Source organism: Amborella trichopoda, chromosome 3, assembly GCF_054954075.1.
Source record: "Amborella trichopoda isolate Santa Cruz 75 chromosome 3, AtrichopodaSantaCruz75HAP2 v2.0, whole genome shotgun sequence".
Lineage (NCBI taxonomy): Eukaryota > Viridiplantae > Streptophyta > Magnoliopsida > Amborellales > Amborellaceae > Amborella > Amborella trichopoda.
Window position 1 is genome coordinate 430,595 of NC_142338.1, and position 19,442 is coordinate 450,036.

The 19,442-nt window shown below is 35.2% G+C and overlaps 1 protein-coding gene across 1 annotated transcript; it reads left to right on the forward strand.

Annotated features, from left to right (window-relative positions):
• Positions 1-14,941: 14,941 nt before the first annotated feature.
• Positions 14,942-15,241, forward strand: LOC18439617 (uncharacterized). The gene has a single exon (XM_088862447.1). It carries the CDS (start codon positions 14,942-14,944, stop codon positions 15,239-15,241), a length of 300 nt encoding a protein of 99 aa, XP_088718573.1.
• The last annotated feature ends 4,201 nt before the right edge of the window (positions 15,242-19,442 follow it).

Genomic DNA, 19,442 nt, shown 5'->3' on the forward strand with positions numbered 1-19,442 from the left:
TTTTATTTTTAGGTATTCTAATTGGTGACGACCCAATAGTGATGTAGGTGGCAATTTGAAAAAAAGGTGCGAACGGCATTTACTAAGAAATGCTCCCCTAGTGACTGAGAAGTGATGAGATATTCTCATCAAATTTCACCAATCCCAACTTTCTTCCCACTCTAAGGTCATGGTGCCCCAAGTCCCCTTCTCTCTATCTCTCACTCTCTCTCTCTCTTTCTATCTCTCTCCTCGAGTTGTAGAATGGGAGTTCAATGAGGCAGTCAGGTTAGGAAATGATATTAAGAAAGCAGTTTTAAGGAGGTTATTATCATAGATTTTTTTCAATTAATTGGGTCAATTATGAATTTTGGTCCGTTATTTTTATTTATTGACGGTCATACCGTCTGTGAGGCTGTAAGTCTCTATATGTTTTTAGACTACTTCCAATCACGTCTTTTTAAGCATGCTTTTTGTGTATTCTACTTGAACTAACTTACACCTCTTAATAGGTGTTATACGAGGCCCGCACTACACATGACCCGTCCATCTACGTATACTCTATCTCATCTCATTGTCTATTGATGACATAAATAAATAGTGAAAATAGTAAGTAAATATGAACCCAGAGGGGAAAGAAAAGAACAGTTTTCTAATATAATATCTAAACGTCGATCCTGTTCTACATGACATAGCAAACTTGCTTCTCCTTTCTCATGCCATATAGGATTGGGAAACTCTCATTTTGTATATAAATCAATCTAATGCTGATATTACAACACCTTACTCTTTTGACTACAAATGCCCAGATACATCATTTTGATAGATATTAATATGTGAGCACCAAACTCCAACAACTTTTCCAGTAAGTTTTAACACACAAGGAAAAGGTGTTAGAAGTACACGTACGCACTCTTAGAAATTTAAACGAGATTATCTCTCATGACCTCATCTTATTATCTACAACGAACTTTAGATTATCTTTTTAATTGCCACTTAAACCCTTTCATAAAAAATGAAAGTCATGCTGAGGTAGTTTTTGGTTAAAATTTCCAAAAAAAAATAAGTAAAAGGTAGTTATTTGTCAAAACTTTGGCAGCAGATTTTCCTAACCTGGGCATCATAAAAGATACTCCTATTACCTAAAGAAAAATTTTTATACAAGGGTGAGGCCCTAACAAGTCAAATCAACGTGCGCCGGAAAAATTTACTAGAAAAAGTTGTTTCGAAGCTCAAAAATCCTCAAATCGATCATATCAACCTCAAGATTTATGCACATGAGGAAAAATAGATTTCAAGTCTTAGAAGCAGTGCATCTTGTATTATATTTTTTGAACCATTGATTTTCAAGTGTTCATAGATCTGCCGATTTACGCTGATTTTTTAAGCTTTAAATTTTATAGTTAGATGTGAAAATAAATTTTAAGACCATCACCAAGATTTTCAATAATAAAACATCTTTCAATCCCAATCGAAGATGGTCTACACCCTTTCCAAAAAAAAAATCATTTTCCTTGGACCAATTTGGCGGTGGTGAATGAAGAGCCATTTTCATAGGATTCACAAATAATTAAAAAAATAATGTAGAACCACATTATTCATTTTCATGTGTTTCGTCTCACTTTTTCGTTATTGAGCAGTTTTGCAAGCTTTGGCTGATGAATATTGGGCATAATATTTAAAATATTGAATAATTGTTAATAGTCTTACTTTCTTATTAGCAAAAGGAAATGCAGATCCATATTATTATAAGATCCCTTCTCCACGAAGAGCTGGGATTTGACGGTGAAAATTCAAAGTTGGACCTTCGGTGTTACGTACCCAACCGTACACCCTACCTCACCTTATTTGAAAGCGGACAAATTGCACGCTCCTGAATACGGTGATGTGCCTACTTTCTTTGTTTTTTTTTTACTACGATTGTGTGCTTCAGTGGGTGGTGTGGTACCGTTTATGATCTCTTTAGAAACACCATCTTTTCTTTACCATTCTTTTTTTTTTTTTAAGGGCAAGCTTTTTATGTTTCTCCTACAGCATAGAAGTTTTATCATCCTCTTTATCCAACCGTCCATTCTGAATTGAGGGTTAAGATTGCTCCAATCACAATGTCACGTCTCTACACTATTTTTTTAAAAAAAAACTAAAAATAAAATACTTTGAGACGTCGGATCTAAGATCAAACGGTGAGTGGCTCCCTTGATAAAAATTGGACCGCTGAATGGTAGGGGGAGAATAGAACTTCTATGTTGTAGGGGAAGCACATAAAAATTTTGAAACGTTTCTTAAAGAAACCGATATAGATCCGTATTTTATCTTTTTTCAAAAACTTCTTCGCTATAATTTTGTTTTTTCATTCGCTTAAAATTATTGAATTTCAATTAAAAGATAAGTATATTAACGGTGAGAGTAAATTAAGAATCTCGATTTAACCATAAATTTCACTATTGAGTTCCCTTAAAAAAGTGTAAGGAAAAATACAAACAATATACTCCCCAAAAAAAACTAACCACAACTATCATATATCTCAAAATGATAGGTATAATAGAATTAGAAGAAGAGTAACCCAATAAAAAAAAAATTTTTTTTTTTAAACCCATAGCATCCTTATAAAAAGTAAAAGAGAGATTCAATGATACTAAATATTTAGGTAGCTAGGAATTCAATGCCAGATTCAAATTGGCTTAAGGCATTTTATTGCTTCTTTTATGCATAAAGAAGTTTGATTATTTTCCCTTTTTTTTCAATAATGTATAAGACAATATTTTGGATGGACCATTATTTTGCGTTTTTGGGTCTTTGCGTTATCTTTTAATTAATTGCAATCCTGATATTGAGCGCATCTTTAAAAAATAATCATATACCTCAGTTTATAGTTAATGTTATTTACTAACTACTTCTTGTGTTTAGTATTATTGTGGTTGTTTCATTTTATGCTCCCGATAAATCTACAATATATTTTGACAATCGAATAAACATTGATGTTAGATTTGTTAAAATTTTCAACAAAAAATTGTCAAGTATTACTCTAATAACACTGACAAGGCTATAAAATTATTGTTTAATGCCTTTAATATATCTATACAATATTTGCAAATGATAATCATATATTGTATCATTTTTACGTATCTAATTATTTCACTATGTTTTTTTTAAACCAAATTCATGATTTTATAACTTAGTCTTATTTTTTGGCGATCCGTATTTTTTATCCAATTTTTCCTTCCAAATTTTTGCGATAAAACTGGATTATTATTCCCTTACTTGCTAACTATGTCATGGATATTCTATAGTTTTATAAGATTGTCACTCGAGCATTTTGCCGATAGAAATAATATAAGAATATTTATTGTGGGAAAAAACTTAATATTATTTGGTTAAGGGTGCGGTTTGTATAGAGCTGAGGCTCTGAACAATAAAAGTAAAGCCTACAGTCAAATAGTGTCGAGAAATATGATTTCAATACTGAAAATCTTTGTGATAGCTTTAAAATATATTTTCATCTTCAGTTACAAAATTTAAAGCTCAAAAAATAGTGTAGATGGAGCAGCTATATAAAAACTTGAAAATCTTGAAAATTGACGTTCTGAAAATGCATCACAAGATGTACTATATCGAAAACTTGAAATCCATTTTTGTCTCTTGTCCATGCATCTTAATGTCGAGATGATCAATTTGAGGATATTTGAGCATAAAAAAAGCCTCTTATAGTGAAAAATTTGAGGTGGGCTCTAACTTGATTGTTTAGATCCTCGGGTCTCTATAAACTTTTTCCTTTGGTTAATTATGGCTAATGAACACTAGTTTTCTTTTTCTCCATTATTTATATATAGAGGAAAATCCTTAAAACATAATTGCAATGATGTATCTGTTTGTGAATATAATGATCAACAAAATATGTGAAGACTTAAATGGACAAATTGCGATTGTTAGTTCCATGCCAAAACCGACACCTGTTGATCGCCTTCAATATAATATATTTGCCTGTCCCTTTTTATTTCAAACAAAAGGCAGGGCTTCCTCCACAAATATAATAGCATTAATTAATAGAATTGTATTGGATGGGACAGAAAATTATAAATCGCGCATTCTCTCACTCTCACCTATGCCTTTCCATTAATTAATAGAATTGCATCACAACTATTAATTCTCCCCGTGAGTCACGCATCTTTTTTCACTCTACCCATGCAACGTCGCACTCCCTTCATCACCGAACCACTTTCCATTTTCAATTTTCTTAATATTTGCCTACGTGCCCAGCACGTGCACCAAGTTGAATAAAAAAAAGGCATGTATTTATAAATTACCCCCACTGCCAATGAGATTTGAATATATATATATTGTGGAGTTTAATCATATGGATGGACCTCCCTTCCTTCATTGACTATTTCTTTTCCAACTTGGCAGCCAAGTTTCTTATACTCTCTCTCATTTTATTCGGCTCGGCTCGGCTCGGTTGAGCTCGGCTCGGTTAAAAGGATTAGGGCTTTTCAACTTTAGCAACGGTTTGTACGAAATTTTGAGCCTCATATGGCCTCTCGTCACGTGTAAATTGACGATCCGACTCAAAATCGTTTTAAATTCATATTGAATTTTTGTTTTTCGGGCTCACCAATAGAATGCTCTAATTAGTGTTAAAAAACACGATCTGGCAATAGCCCCTAGCCATGGGCTAGGTCTAGGTAACCCAGAACTAGTCCAGGTAACCGGCCCTAACGGGAGAAGTCATAGTTGGGCTAAAAAATGTTGATTTTTTTTTAAAAAAAATCAATCTCAAAATTTTCAAAAAATAGGAAAAATATATTCTAAGTATACTTAAACAAAATACATCTAATTGAGATTCAAAAGGGAAATGTTAAAATAAGCAATTATAGCCAAAATACCTCAAAAACTTATTATGAACAAATTAATTTTTTTAAAAAAATTTTGAATTTTCTTTTTTTAAGTTCCTCAATTTACCACCTTAACTAGTTAAAACCGGCCATGGGGAACACGGCCAGTTTTTTTTAGCAATGGACTCAATCGAGTTTAGCCCAAAATCCTCAAGCATGCGATTTTCGACCAGACTCGGGCAATTCTGGACTCATTGATTTTTTAATATTGGTCAAGTAAGCTATTTGGGCCTTTTTTTATTTTATTTTTTTTTTCTCTGTAGCTAAAAGCGACAACAGGCATCTTTTTATGGTTCATTAAGGGCCACTTCAATCCCAAATTCCCTCCCTCTACTTATGTGATCTACGGATCTAAAGCTAGTCTTTTCAAATAAAAAGTTAAAGCCATTTTTTTTTCGGTTGGCAAAGAAAAAAGCGAACTATTCTTTCATAATCAAAGCCTTTTTTCAATTTGAAATATTTGTAAACCGGGGTTTTTGTCAAATTTCACCCCCTATTTCTGTGAACTGCAGTTTAAATCCAATCATTCGTTGGGGGTCTCTAACTTTAGCCTTAATAGAATTTTCTCATAAGGAAATAGAGCTACATATGTGCATTTCTTCGACAAGTTTGTTCTCATAGTTTTGGGCCAACTTATTCTAAATGGTCGGTCATACTCGAATATAGGGGTGGCTATTGGGTCGGGTCATCACAACCAATAGTCTAGACCTAGATATTGTTGGATGTTGCATATCCACAATCACCCACGTAAAAAAATCGTTTATGTGAAATTGGGATTAATATTGATAAGTTTCTTAGAAGAAATAGAAATTCAAAAATATTAGGACTCTGGGATATATTTCTAGGTTCTTGAGATATATGTGACACCTATAGGAAGTTTTTTATTTAGTGTCAACTCCTAGCCTTATTATATATATAGAAAAACTCTTCCCAACATCTATAGGCATAAATGAAAAGTGATTTCGCGTATCCTTATCACCATCCAAACTTCATCGCACGATCACAGTTATCTAGTAGTGTTTTAATTCTTATTTTATTTGTACAAATCAAAATTATTTGAAATTTGGAGCGTGTGTACAATTTAATAAGGCGCACCGAATAAAAATATGAAAAAAATAATTCGTAAAATATAAATTGATCAAAATACCCCTTAAAGAGAAGTGAGCTTCTTATGGAGAGAAACACCACAAATGTGCCTCCTGTAGATTGACAAGCAGGCTGGTTTCTTGTAGAGAATTGGTTCCCATGAAGATTTTGGGTGATTTTCCTTTTTAGTGGCGGAAAATCTCTCTTGCTCTGACGTTTTCCTCCTGCAGTGGTTTAGCTGTTGAATGGATATAGTCTCTTCCGAGATAGTGGTTTAGCTGTGAAATAGAGATGAGAGGTCGACGATGGTGCCGATTGGTTTTGTCGAGCATTATAGAGGTAGCTTTATGTTTCAAAATCTATGATGTAACTTTCATCGGTATAATGTAAATAATTGTGACCTTTTTATAATAAAAATAAATATTTTTGCAGTAAATAAACCTCATCCACAAATGCTTCATCTCTCCTCATTAGTTTGAGAAAAATGAAGTTAGTGAAGAAGTGACTCAGATCACACGTCAACAACATCCTGTCCTATCTCAACTTGATGTGGGACGCATACTCAGCAACGGCGTTGGACGCCGTGGGCGGTGGAGATTAGTCATGTGTAAACACGCGTGGCATTTTCCTATCCATTACGTTAGTTAGAAAATGGGTGTTTCGATAAAGGAAAAATATAGTGCAAGGCTATTTTGCATTTAGTATATAGAGTTTGAAATTGCTCTTGACTAGTGAATGTAAAATTGGGCGATTGCATTTGTTCTATTGTTTATAAAAAACTTGGATAATACAACTAAGCTGTCAAATTTTATATTGGATTGTTATAAATAATTGTGACATTTTTATATCAAAAGTAAATAATTTTATAATACACAATTTATGAATAAAGATAACGATTGCTAATTAATAACGGAAAAGCTAACATCATGAAACCTAAATTTACAATAAAATGGCAAGGAAAGAAAAATATGCACGTTGGCTTTGTTATTATCAAACCTGAATTATCTTTTAAAAAGTAGTAATTAACGAATTGGACTCATGCTCCCATTTGCCAAGGGTCCAGCCCTTGGTTTGTCTCAGGCAAACCTGAGTTGGACAAGGCAAATTTTTAATAACAAAAGTTTCAGCACTGCTAAAGGACTTGGAATTCGAGCAATCTGGGCCAGTTGGAATAATTTCAATTCAACATGCCAAATACTTAAACATGAAAACGTATTGCATGAGTCCAGTGTTTAAAAAAACGTCGAGTTGAACCGGACTCGCCCGGTTCTACTCGAAAATCGCCATGGGGGGATCGTATCGGCTAAAAAAACGGGAATCGTCCAGTTCTAGAGAGAACCGGACGATTCTACACAGTGACTCGTCCAGGCACTGTGCGGAATCGGCGAGTCCGTGAAGAACACAGGTTGCACAGTATTCTTCACAAGAGTCTTCGAAATTTGTCATTTTTTTATCATTTTTTTTGTTTTTTTTGGCATGTGATCTAATTTGCAGGCTGTAAACAGCTTTATTCGCTCTTACAAGGATTAAATTTGCAGGCTGTAAACAGCTTTATTCCGCTTTTACAAGGATTAAATGGTTGAAAACTTGGTGTTTTTAGATCACGAAACTTGCATTTTTAGGGTTTCCGCCTTTTCTGAAAGTTTCATGTCAAATAGGGCATGAATCTTTCAAAATTTGTAGGCATTTTGATCGTAAAGCTGTGAATCAAAACCTTTTGTTACTAATTTGTGATAATCGTTGAGAAAAACAGAGTTTTTTGGAGATTGAAGGCTTCGGTTCAAAAAATCAGGTAAGAAGTTTGGGTTTTTTTTTTTTTCCCCCATATGATTTATTTCACGACATATTTTGAACATAATGAGTTCAATAATTAGGGTTTTTAATCTTTATTGTGTCTATTATGATTAAAAATTTTTAATTTTATGTAATTTGGTCAATTACAGCATGAAATTTGAGATGAACACAGAGATGTCTGCGGAACCAAAATTCCGCTGTTTTTTTTTTTTTTTCCGCCTTTTAATTTTTTTTTCATGATATATTAGAAATAATGTGTTAAAAATTTAGGGTTTTGATTCCTTATATTGTTGTTTATCATAAAATGTACTCAATTGGATGTAATTTATTCACTTAGAGGTGGCTCTGTGAATAACAAAAATTTTTTCTTTTTTTTTTTTTTTTTTTTGTAATCCATGATCGAATGTTTTGTAATACTTGATCGATTTTTTTGTAATCCATGATCGAATTGTTTTTTTTTTTTTTTTGTAATCCACGATCGAATTTTTTGTAACCCATGATAGAATTTTTTGTAATCCATGATCGAATTTTTTGTAATCCATGATCGAAATGTTTGTTTTTTTTTCTTGTAATCCATGATCGAATGTTTTTTTTTTATTTCTTATTTTTGTAACCCATGATAGAATTTTTTTTAATCCATGATCGAATGTTTTGTAATCCATGATCGAAATGTTTGTATTTTTTTTTTGTAATCCATGATCGAAATGTTTGTTTTTTTTTTTGTAATCCATGATCCAATTTTTTGTTTTTTGTTTTTTGTTTTTTATGTAACCCATGATAGAGTTTTTTGTAATCCATGATTGAACTTTTTGTAATCCATGATCTAATTGTTTTTTTCTTTTTTTGTAATCCACGATCAAATTTTTTGTTTTTTTTTGTTTTTTTTTTTTTTAATCCATGATAGAATTTTATGTAATCCATGATCAAATTTTTTGTAATCCATGATAGAATTTTCTGTAATCCATGATCGAATTTTCTATAATCCATGATCGAAATGTTTGTTTTTTTTTCTTGTAATCCATGATCGAATTTTTGTTTTTTTTTTTTTTTTGTAACCCATGATTGAATTTTTTGTAATCCATGATCGAATTGTTTTTTTCTGTTTTTGTAATCCACGATCGAACTTTTTGTTTTTTTATGTTTTTTTTTTTTTTGTAATCCATGATCGAATTTTATGTAATCCATGATCGAATTTTTTGTAATCCATGATCGAATTTTTTGTAATCCATGATCGAATTTTTTGTAATCCACGATTGAATTTTTTGAAAATTTATGATTTTTTTTTTTAATCCATGATCGAATTTTTTTTTGTAATCCATGATCGAATTTTTTGAAAATTTGTGATTTTTTGTTTTTAATCCATGATCGAACTTTTTGAAAATTTGTTTTTTTTTTTTTAATCCATGATCGAATTTTTTTTTGTAATCCATGATTGAATTTTTTGAAAAATTGTTGTACTTTTTTTTTTTATTTCTTTTCATCCATGATCGAATTTTTTGAAAAATGATGATTTTCTGAAAAGATGTGAAAGTCGTGATAAGGTTTTGATTATCATGATGTATTAAACCCAATTTTTAATTTTTATTGTTTGAGTTTGCTGTACATTTTTTTTTTTTTTTTTCCGTTATCGAATTTTTTGAAAAATGATGATTTTCCTAAAAGATGTGAAAATCATGACAAGGTTTTAATTATCATGAGGTATTAAACCATATTTTAAATTTTTATTGTTAAAGTTTTTGTTGAAAAAATTGTAAGTTGATGGATTATTTATGCAAAAAAATGCATGTTATTATATTTTTAATGCAAAACTGTATTTTTTTTATCTGTTGTTCATGGATTTTTTAGTTGGAATGACTGATGTTAGCTAGCTCTGTGAAGAATTGTTTTTATTATTAATTTTTTAATGCAAAAAATGTATGTTCTTGATAATTGAGTTGTAGCCATGTTTGGAGCTTGTATTTTGTATTATATTATCCTGAATGTTTGTAATTGATATGTACGAAAATATTATTGTCAATAAAGGTATTTTGCAATAACAAATAACAACAAATATGACTACATGAACTACCGCAACATGTTATCACTACACATGGTGATTATTTTTCTTTTTTAACTGTCAGGTTAATTTTATACTTTTTACATCTTAAAACAATTGAATCATGTCAAGATCTGTAGAAGACCCTGCATGGCAACATGGGGTCAGACTTGATCCCAACAAGAAAGACAAAATTACTTGTAATTACTATCAAAGAGTGATAAGTAGTGGGGTACATAGGTTCAAGCAACACTTGGCAGGGGTTAAGGGAGAAGTTTCTGCATGCACTAGTGTCCTTAGTAATGTAAAAAAACAGATGGCGACAATTCTTAATGCTAACAAAGGTAAAAAAATTACCAAACATAGGATGAATGAGGAGATAGCTAGTTTATATACACCATCAAGCATGAATGATACAGAAGAGCAATATAATAATGACCTAGAAGAGCAATATAATAATGAGCTGGACATGGCCACAAGATTGAGTTTACATGAACAATATCAGAGGGAACGTAGGTTTAGAATGCCCGGTGGGTCTAGCTCAGACATGCATAGTGGGCCTAGCTCAGATATACATGGTGGGCCTAGTTCAGATATGCATGGCGGGCCCAGCTCGAGCATGTATGGCGGGCCCAGCTCAAATATGTATGGAGGGGTTGGTGGCAATATGTATCAAGGAGAATCAGTTGTTGAAGAAATTGTTTCTAGGTTACCTAATAGTGCGAGTATTACATGTCATGGTCGTAAAGACCCATTTCTCTCGAAGCCTAAGTCACAACAGATGACCCTAAAAGGCATGGTTAAAGGTACAAGAAACATGTTAGGGAGATATGTTGGTAAATGGTTCTACGATAAAGGGATTCCCTTTGATGCAGCCAATAGCCCATATTTTCCACCTATGGTCAGTGCAATCCAGAGAGTCTGGCCCGGGGTAAAACCCCCGACGGCATATGTGCTCAGTGGGCCAATATTAGATGAATAGGTGGAGGAAGTTAAAAAGTGGATTGAAGAATATAAACAGAGTTGGCCAAGGACAGGCATTACTCTCATGAGTGATGGTTGGTTGAATAAAGTTAGCAAAAAGGAGTTTGTAAACTTCTTAGCCTATTCCCTAAAAGGTACAGCTTTTTTGTCTAGCAAAGACGTATCAGGGACGAAGAAGGATGCAAACTTTTACATACGACTATATGATCAGATAGTGGAGGAGGTAGGAGATAAGCATGTAGTCCAGTTTATTACGGACAATGCGCGTGCATGTGTTTCTGCGGGCAGCAAGTTGATGGATAAGAGGAAGCATCTAGTATGGACCCCGTGTGCTGCACACAGCATCGATCTTATGTTAGAGGAGATCGGTGAGATCAAAATTGTGAAGGAGACTCTAGAGGAAGCAAGGTTGGTGTCGAGATTTATATACAACTACTCTAAAATTTTATTTCTGTTTAGAGAACACTCTAAGAAAAAAGAGATAATCAGGCCTGCCATAACCCGCTTTGCGACCAATTACTTAGCTGTGGACGCCATTTGAGAATCTGAAGGTGCATTAAAGAGATTGTTTACTTGTGAAGAGTGGTTAAATGACCGCCTCTCGAAGTTCAGTACCGGTATAAAAGTGGACAACATAATCTCAAATAGGCAGTTCTGGTCTCGATATTTCAGTGTTGTAGAGGCCACTGCCCCTTTGGTCATGGTGTTAAGAATGGTGGATGCTGACAAGAAAGCTACCATGGGTATCCTTTATGAAGGTATTGAGAGGGCGAAATCAGCTATTGGGGAGAAGTGTAAGTTTACTAGCAAAGTGATCGAGATTATAGAAAGGAGGTGGAACACCAAATTTGGACGTCCAATTCATTATGCTGGTAAATATATATTTATATCATTACAATGTTTCAGTTTAAATCATTTTTTTATGAAATTGTAAATGACATTTTTCTACCTATATATTTTTCAAGTTACTACTTCAACCCAAAATTTTTCTATTTGACACCTGAACAACCCCACAAGATTATGGAAGGGGTCAGATACATTATTGCAAGGTTGGAGATAAGCCATCGAAACCAAATAGCAACAATACAAGAGGTATTATTTAATGTTTGGGTAAGAACTTCATTGAGTTGTTATATTTGTGAGGAATAATGCACTAAAACGTAATATATTTGTTTTAGCTTGCTATGTATAGGGATGTTATAGGATCCTTCGGAACTAGACTTGCCAGAAATTCTCGAACTATGATGGATCCAGGTTATCCCCTCACTAATATTTCGTTCATTCATATATTTAATCTTATGAATTGTTCTTGCCCTTACAATGCTTTTTGCATTTTAATCCAGCTGAATGGTGGGAGATATATGGTACTGATGCACCTCACCTAAAGAGGATAGCAATCAAGGTGCTCTCCCAGACATGTTCTGCTACTGGCTGTGAGCGAAATGGGAGTACGTTCCAATGGTTGCACACTACTTGGAAGAATCAACTCGCTTCTGAGAAGCTTCATAAACTAGTCTACGTTCATTATAATTTAAACCTCAGAGAGCGACAAATAAGAAGGAAGCTTGAAGATTATGGGCCGATAGACTTAGACACAATATTTGTCACAGACACAGCAGACCATTGGGTAGTAGAAGAGGAGGAGCCAGTGTTGCACAAGAGAGAGTTCCTTGAGGCTATCGGTGATGAAGATATTGAAGAAAGTGATGAGCAGTATGAAAGAGGAAGCAGCCAGCCAACGTATCCACAATTCGTCGAAGATGTCGGTGATATTGCACCTAATGAGGGACAGTGGGAAGGGGGTCTAAGAGAAAATGAGAGAGATGATGATTCTGAGGCCACCCTATCCCAACCATATTATTCACATATCGAGTCCCAACAGCAACAGTGTAGGGATGAGCACGACAGTGCAGGTGAGCATGAAGGATGGACAAGCTTCGGGGATTTTGGATTGAGAACATAACAAAACACTAACACTCAGGGATTTGGGAATAGTCAGACGCCTGCTAATATCGATGATTCGTTTTTAGATCGAATCAATGAATTGTCAAACGAATTCAATCAATGGCACCAGCGTGACCAAGAAGAACAACAACGTCGTCTATCATTTTATTTTTAGATCGTATGTTACTAATTTTATGCTTTATTGTAGTCCATGTATGTTGATATACTTATTCCATGATAATTCTATGTTTATCCTTTTGTGTGATGTAAATTAAATGTTGAATGGCGGTTCATGCAGGGAAAGAACATATCAATATTCGCATATTCATTCAAAAACATGAAAATTCTTAATGGAGTACCCTCATTTCTTATTGAATTCTTAAAAAACAATATTTATAATGAATTTTAATAATTTTTTTGGATTTTTTTGAAGCTTTATTCTGACCGATTCACCCGATTCCCGATCCGGATCACCGATTCGTAGATCCGGATCGGTTTCTTGGGTGCCCGATCCGGGTCATCGATCCGGATCATCGATCCGTTTTTTAAACCATTGCATGAGTCAGTAGATGCATGCCTTCCCTAAGCACTAAACGTCCATCTTAAATATGGACATTAAAGAAAGGGGAGATAACCAGAATTTGAAACAAATGGTGTAATAAAATTAAAAAAAAGCTTATTTTTAAGTTATAAAATTTATTTTTGAATATTCATAATCACCATAGTTTAGATTATGGATCAATGCAAATTTTAATATCAAACCCATCTCTAACATGGATTATAGAGTTAGGATTAAATGAGCCGGCAGACTCCTAAAAACCCCGGCTATAAATGCCGAAATTAAAAAGGATGAAATTTATATAAGGTGCCCAATTTATACTATTCAAATAACACATATCTCTAAATTTTGCCGAAAGATGCAGTTCCAGTGTGTGAAATCTCATGATGAATTGAAAATTCATGTTCAATAGAACGGCAAATCTATAAAATACTTGAACATGTTAAAAATAAATGGTCTAGATAAATTTTTTTAAAAAATAAGTCTCCATAATTACAAGCTGCACTATTTATAAGACTTGGGAATTTTTTTTTTTTTTTTTTTTTTTGCCCTATATAACGGAGCATCTCAAAGTGAACAGTATGAATGGAGACGTTTTTCAACTTGAAAACATTCTTGACCTTTTACAAATTGCTGCAAAGCTATGCAACTATAATGCACTGTTTACGAATTTCGGAAAGTAGGAAACCACGATACTCGCCAAAACACGAAACCACGCACGCGCTGCGAGGTCGCCTTCTAGACTTGTCGTACACCGTACGAAGTCCACGTCTCGTCTCGGCTCGGCTCAAACCCATTGAATTGATAAGCAACGCGCGGCGCCTACACGTTGCTTCGCCCGCAAGCACAACTACCTCTTCTGTTACTTTCTCTCTCCTCTGTCTCTTTCTTTTTTGTCACTCTCTCTCTTATTGTGGCACAATATTTCTCCTATTTAGTCACTCTCTCTCCTTTCGTTCTGATACTTTCTCTCTCTTCACTCGCATTGTCCCTCTCAAGTGCAATATAGTCAAAGGGATAATAAAGATCGTAATCCGCGTCACCACTGAAATCACCACGAAAACCTCAACTTTGGACACTATTATTATGACGCCCCATGTGACGCCCCAAAACCCCAACGCCCTTTATAAGCACGCTTAACCATCTCAAATCATAGAGATCAAGAGAGAGAGAGAGATTTCTGGGCGGCATTTGCAGAGAGTGAGATAGAGATTCTTGTTTTCTCCAAGGAAGAGAGGAAGATTGGGGTGCACTCCCCATTCACTCACCCAAGGAGCAAACGGAGAAAGCATCGGCACAAGGGAGAGGAGAGGAGAGGAGAGGAGAGAGAGATTTCATCATTATCTTTAGCGCTTCTACTTAGACAGAGAGCGATCCATCACAATTTTGCAGAGACTTTGAAACCCTATGGGCTCCTGCTTATCGACCACTCAGGTACCCCTTCATACCGCCAAGCTCGTCTTGACAAGTGGAGGCCTCCATGAATTCAACGTTCCAGTCACTGTAGATCAAGTTTTGCAGTCGTTTCCATCGAGCTTCATTTGCCACGCTGATCAAATGTACATCAACGATTGCATCCCTCCTTTAAAAGCAAGCGAAGAATTACAGTTGGGTCAGATCTATTTCCTATTGCCGTTAACCAAGCTTCATTACCCTTTAGAACCTTCAGAAATGGCGGCTTTGGCTGTGAAGGCGAGTACTGCCTTGAGCGAGGGCTCGAGAAAGAGGGGTCGCCGGAAAAAAGTGGCCCCATTTTTTGCAGAGGTCGATTTCCATGGTAATTCTGGATTTTCTGGTGACCGGAAATTGGGATTCTCCGGTGAGGCTAAGACCGTAAAACCGGGTCTTTCAAGGTCCGGTTCTGTCAGAAAATTGCAGAGAAATGCTTCGAAGAGGGCCAAATTGGCATATCGAAAATTCAGGTTACGGTTAAGCACTATTCATGAGGGTATTGTTGCGGAGGATATCTGACCCTCCAGATTGAGATGGCGGGCTTGACGGGGCATATCGACGGCTGATCTGGGATTGCTTGTCGGAGGCCTATATTGAGCGAGCTTGTTTGTGGCCTAGGAGAGATCACAACCGTTGAATCGGCGGCTCGTATGTGTACATCGCGTGAAACATATTAGGATGACAGATTATTAGGCTTGTGTAAATTTTTCAGACCGGCATATTTTTTGTATTAAATTTCATCATGTATAAATATGAAGTACAACTTCTTTGTGGGCGTATTTTACAGTGAATAATTTTACATTTTCTCCCTATTATCTTGATGCACATTATACAAATATGAGCCCCTTTAGTCGAGGCCGCGAATCATTTTGTTTACTAAATACATGATTAGCTCAAATCGCTACCATTGTACTTTTGGTATAAAGAATTAAAAAAACAAAAAAAAAAATTCTCAACAATCATCCAATTTGACATTTAATAACGAAAAATAATTATGACCTCATATAACAACAAACAACGATAAATAGTCTTTTGGCAAACAATCTCAATTCTTTAATTTAATGGGTTGGGTTTGCACGGTTAGCCCTACTTTTTGTGAACATTTACCAAGTACAGTAGTTTTTATGTGATGCAATATGTGCAATGGCCATCACTACAATTGTCTCATAATGACCTCAATAACACAACTCTCTCTCCCTCGCTCTATCTGCAACTCTCTCTATCACTCAATCTGACCTTTTTGCTCTGCTCTCATCTCTTTTGCTGAAGGTTGGAGAATTTATATTTCCAGTCGTTCTTTTATTAATGTTCTTTTTAGTTTCATTAGGATATCTATGTTTCCATAACCGGTGGATTACTAGTATGAAGATCGTTATCAATTCACCACCGTTTACTTCCTTCTCATATAATCCTAATCCAATTGGAGTTGGGAGAGTGAAAAATGTGACGACACTCGTGCTTCTAGCTTCTCACGTTGCTATCCACTCCAGTGCATAGATTGGATTGTATGATGGCTCTATTTGTGATAGGAAATAGAAGAGGTCCCACCACCTTGATTACTCCCATCATTTTTTATGATGACCCTTTTGATCGCACCATTTATATAGTTATGTCGAACATTGTACCCATTCTTATGGATTTCTTCTGGAAAAAACATTTTTTACTGGTATTCAAAATTGAATTGGCCTCGGAAACCAGCCGACCTAACCAATAATCTGTCCTAAAAGTATGAAAAAATTATTTGAAGCATGATTAAACAAATCAAATCCAAATGAGCATTAATGGCCAAAACCCCATGTAATCTTTGCTGAAATTATAAAAAAAATTCAAGAACTACATTACAAACAATTCTCTTATTTAATCATTCAAAAGATTAAAAAAATATATTACAAACAAAAAATAGCTAACCGGACTATCAAAACTGGATGAGCTACTCCCAATTCGGATTTAAGCAGGCAGGCAGCCAGTTTCGAGTTGGACAGGCCGAGTTTGCAAAGCTGTTTTTTCACAAGCAATCGGTCCGAAGACTCCAAACATACGCAAGAAGAAGCATGAGTGCCAATGGCCGTGCTAAAACCATGTCAACCCAGGGCTATCCTCTCTTTCCCTTTGTCATCTGCTTAAATAGTGATTCATTAGTGAAGCAATAACTAATCTCTCTCTAAACCTCTGTTCATCAGTCAAGCTATAACTAATCTCTCTCACAGTAATGAAAAATCCAATCCCCATGAACATTCCATCTGCCTAGCACACCTGCAAAATCCACAACAAGAATTTCGAAAACTTTTATCATTTACCCAAGTGAACAAGCAAAACACAAACTACCCTCTCCGTACAAACATGGTGCTGTTTTTCCTCACATCAATGAGGAGCAGCAGCTAAAAGTCTGAAAATATGAATTTCGTGGTGGAAGAATGAGAGCTTCTTCTACCCTGATGAACAATTTGACCCGTCGCCTCGTCCTTCCAAACCTCAAAATGGAGGGAGTCAGTCAGCCAGGTGTGAATTGCGAATATCTCCGCCGAAATTTCGTTTATGTTTCCAAATCTCCTGGTGGACCACTAAACCTTGGGGGACGGGACCAGCCAGCCATCTGCATGTGGGGCGGGGCGGGGCGGGGCGGGCGAAATTTCATTTCGTCTGATTTTCTCCGTAATATTAAGATTGTGTAAGTACGTGCTGAGTTAGAATCTTATCTATATTCACACGTACAGCTTGGCTTGGCTAAGGGACAAAGACGATTGAATTTGTTCTTGTAAAAAAGATGATTGAATTTGTTAATAATAAAACATTACAAAAGTAATTGAGGGAACAATACAAAAGCTAGAGAAAGAATTGGGTACCTAAGGAGTAGAATTTTTTGGAGGTGCTTGGAACAAATTCGGAGGGGAGGGGAGGGGAGGGGCCTTAATATGAATCAAAGGGAACATTTGAAACTTGTTTTAGGGGATCTTCTTAAAGGGGAAGGGGAGGAAGTTTATTGGTTTCAACCATCTAGATCTAAGTAGATTAAAGAATACCGAACATTTTCATGCCATCGCTAATTCTTACCCAAGGTCTAACCATATCTCCTCAATCCAAGGAGATACCCCAAAATGCAAATGTCTCGTTTTTACATAGCCAAGACTTGTCTGCTCTATCAATCATTTTCCTTTTAATAAGCTTTCGTCTCTTGGTGCACAGGATGTAGAGTAACCTTTCTCATTTGCTGAAATTGAAGAAGTTGGTTTTAGTCTAAGGTGTCAGGCTCGTATGGTTTTTTCTTAGCTTTTTTCTAGAGTTTTGAGATATATTGAAAAGGAATTTGAGTCGCTTTTTCCAGCAGTTTTATGAGGAACGGAGAGTTCCCAAAGCTTTAAATACCACTTTCATTACACCTGTCCCCAAAAAGCAGCACATGGAAACCCTTTAGGATAGTTGACCCATAACGTTGCTGTCCTCTTCATGCAACATCCTCGCAAAGGTTTTAGTCAATGTCATCAAATTCGCTTTGCTTCAACCGAAGAGAAAGAAGTCTTCAGATTTTGGGCATAAATAAAAGAGAAGCAAAGCCGAATGCTACCGCTTCAGTCAAATTCGGGGTGTTTTGGTCAAATTCGGGCCACTTCGGGTTTGCTTTAGATATGATTCGGGTCTTTCTGCATGCCTGCTTCGGCCAACAAAAAAATAGCTATTTAATTTTTTTTTTCCATTATTTGAAATATATATAAATATCTAATTTATTTATATTAAATTAAAAAAAAAAAAAAGTCCTAAGTTTTCAACTGAATCTGCTGAAGTTTTTCTCACCAAATTGAAGAAGGCTCTGAAATGAATCTGACAAAATTGGTTTTAGCTAATAAACTCAAGAGGATAATGCCGAAGATTATTTAGGGCCCTCAATCTACGTTCATCAAAGGCAAACAAATTGTGGATTGAATTTTGGTGGCATAAGACATTATTCATTCCATCCGTAGCCAAGGAAGGAAAAGAATTTTTTCTTAAGATTGATTTTGAAATGGTTTATGATATAGTGAAATGGGATTATTTGGATAAGGTCATGGAGCGCTTATGGTGGTTTTTTTCAAAGTGGAGTTGAATTAATGGATGTCTATCATCGGCTCACCTTTCTGTTCTTATTAATGCTAAAGGGTGGGGTTACTTTAAGGCATCGAGGAGTTTACACCAATGGGATCCTCTTTTGCCCTTTTTTTATACTCTTGTGGCGGAATCCTTTAGCCTTATGATTGTTGGGGCTGTGGAGGGCTATATGATTAGAGTCTTACCGGTCTGCCCATCTGCAATATGCAGATGATACATTTATTATAGCTGAGGGAGGTATGTCGCAAATTCAATCTCTTTAGTTATACCTTAAGTGCTACGAGGTGGTGTCAAGGACAAGAGTTAATATGCACAAGACTGCACTAATGAGTGTTAATTATCCTGAAAGTCAGTGGGCCAATTGGTTAGAATGCCAAGTCAACAGTTTCCTGCAAAATACCTTGACATTACCCTAACATATGAACATTGATTTAACTAGCAGATAATCCATTTTAAAACACAAATCTTAATTAAATTTTTTAGCTCAATTTGCTAACATTTTAACACTTTTTAATTTTAAGCAGACTTGAAACTTAATTTGGGGCTTTATACCCCGATAAAAACATTTTAAATGTTTTGCTTCAGTGGTTTCCCACCAAAGCAAAACCTTTCCTATTTTAGGCCCGAACGGGAAGAGGGA